Source organism: Chrysochloris asiatica, unplaced genomic scaffold (assembly GCF_000296735.1).
Source record: "Chrysochloris asiatica unplaced genomic scaffold, ChrAsi1.0 scaffold00213, whole genome shotgun sequence".
Lineage (NCBI taxonomy): Eukaryota > Metazoa > Chordata > Mammalia > Afrosoricida > Chrysochloridae > Chrysochloris > Chrysochloris asiatica.
Window position 1 is genome coordinate 295,760 of NW_006408731.1, and position 1,694 is coordinate 297,453.

At 35.9% G+C, this 1,694-nt stretch overlaps 1 protein-coding gene across 1 annotated transcript; it reads right to left on the reverse strand.

Annotated features, from left to right (window-relative positions):
- Nucleotides 1-489: 489 nt before the first annotated feature.
- LOC102840022 (olfactory receptor 14J1-like) lies at nucleotides 490-1,452 on the reverse strand. The gene has a single exon (XM_006872843.1). The coding sequence runs from the start codon at nucleotides 1,450-1,452 to the stop codon at nucleotides 490-492; it is 963 nt and encodes a 320-aa protein (XP_006872905.1).
- Nucleotides 1,453-1,694: the final 242 nt, after the last annotated feature.

The window sequence follows — 1,694 nt, forward strand, 5'->3', positions numbered from 1 at the left end:
CTACGCTACCAGAGCTCCTTTATACATACTAGTAGTATAGAAATTTGTATCATTATGCAAAATTGGTATGTAGACAAATAAGAGTTAAAATAGACATGTTAATTTGAAAACTAAGGTAAAATAGTTTTTGTTTTTATGGTAAAGTTCATGGTAATTTATCAGTTTTAATTTCCTTTTCAGTTATAATATGCCTATTTAGAATAAGAAATAAAAATTGTGTCTGTTTTCATGTATGTCTCTGAATAATTTTGTGCCTATATGCATTGGAAGGGACAGGAAAGTAGTAAGCATATATTATAAATTTATAATTATTTATTGTATCTTAATTGGAAAGAATGAACAAATGGTTTCAATGACTAAAAATGGAGGAATTATATTTATATGAAGAGTTTCCCTAATGACAAGTTTTATTGTATAATTAAATACAGGGGATCGGTTTTAATATCACTTATTAGTTCTCATTTGCTTATATTTAATATGAATGAGTTATCAACAAAAGGACAAAAATGTTTTTTTCCTTGTGAATTGTACATCCAATAGTAACTTTCTGAAAGCTTCCTTCATGGCCTCATTCCTTAGACTGTAGACTATAGGGTTAAGGGTTGGGGGAATGACTGTATAAAAGATAGAAATCAGAAGATCAACAGCAGTCTGAGAATCTGAAGTTGGTTTTAGAAATGCAAAAGCACCAGTGGAGACATAAAAGGAGACAACAAATAGGTGAGGCAGGCAGGTAGAGAAGGCCTTGGATCTGCCCTCAGCAGAGGGTATTCTTAGTACTGTGGAGAAGATGTGTATATAGGAGAAGATAATGGAGGTGAAGCAACTGAATGCCATCACAAATATGAAAGCTACTACTCCAATCACTCCCAGGTAATCATTGGAACAGGAGAGCTTTAGTAACTGGGGGATGTCACAGAAGAACTGGTGAATTATTTTGGCTTTACAGAATGTGATGGAGAATGTGGTTGTTGTGTACAAGATTCCACAGATGCTTCCACTTAGCCATACGGCTATCACAGCCCACTGGCACATACTAGGATTCATGGTGACCTCATAGTGCAGTGGGGAGCAGATAGCTGCATAGCGGTCATAAGACATCACTGTGAGAATAGCCATCTCAGACCAAGACAGAGATGTGAAGAAGAAAACCTGGAGTATGCACTGACTGTGGGAAATATAGCCATCATCCATCAGAGAATTGTCAATAGACTGGGGAACCGTGACAGAAATGAAGGAGAGATCCAGGAAGGAAAGATGTTTTAAGAAGTAATACATTGGGGCTTGGAGATGTTGGTCTACTGTGGTGATGATGATAATGATGAGGTTACCTACTAAGGTTAACAGGTACACTGCCAAGAAGAGCAGAGCATGTAAAATCTGTAGTTCCCGAATGTCAGAAAACCCCATGAGGAAGAATCCACTCATTGTGGTTGTATTTTCCATGATCATTTTGAAAAAATTAATTATGATGGCAGCTAGAAGAAAAGAGAATATGAAATCATGTAATAGAAAATATTATTTCCAGTCATTTATTCTCATTGTTTCTTAAATCAATTATTCATAAATTACCTGCCATGTATCAATTATGTCCTAGAAGTATGGGATACAAACATATAGCTCATAGTGTACACTAGTAAGCTAGAAGTTATAGCTGAGTCAGTTGTGCTAAAGGCCCCGGTCTTGTCACTGAA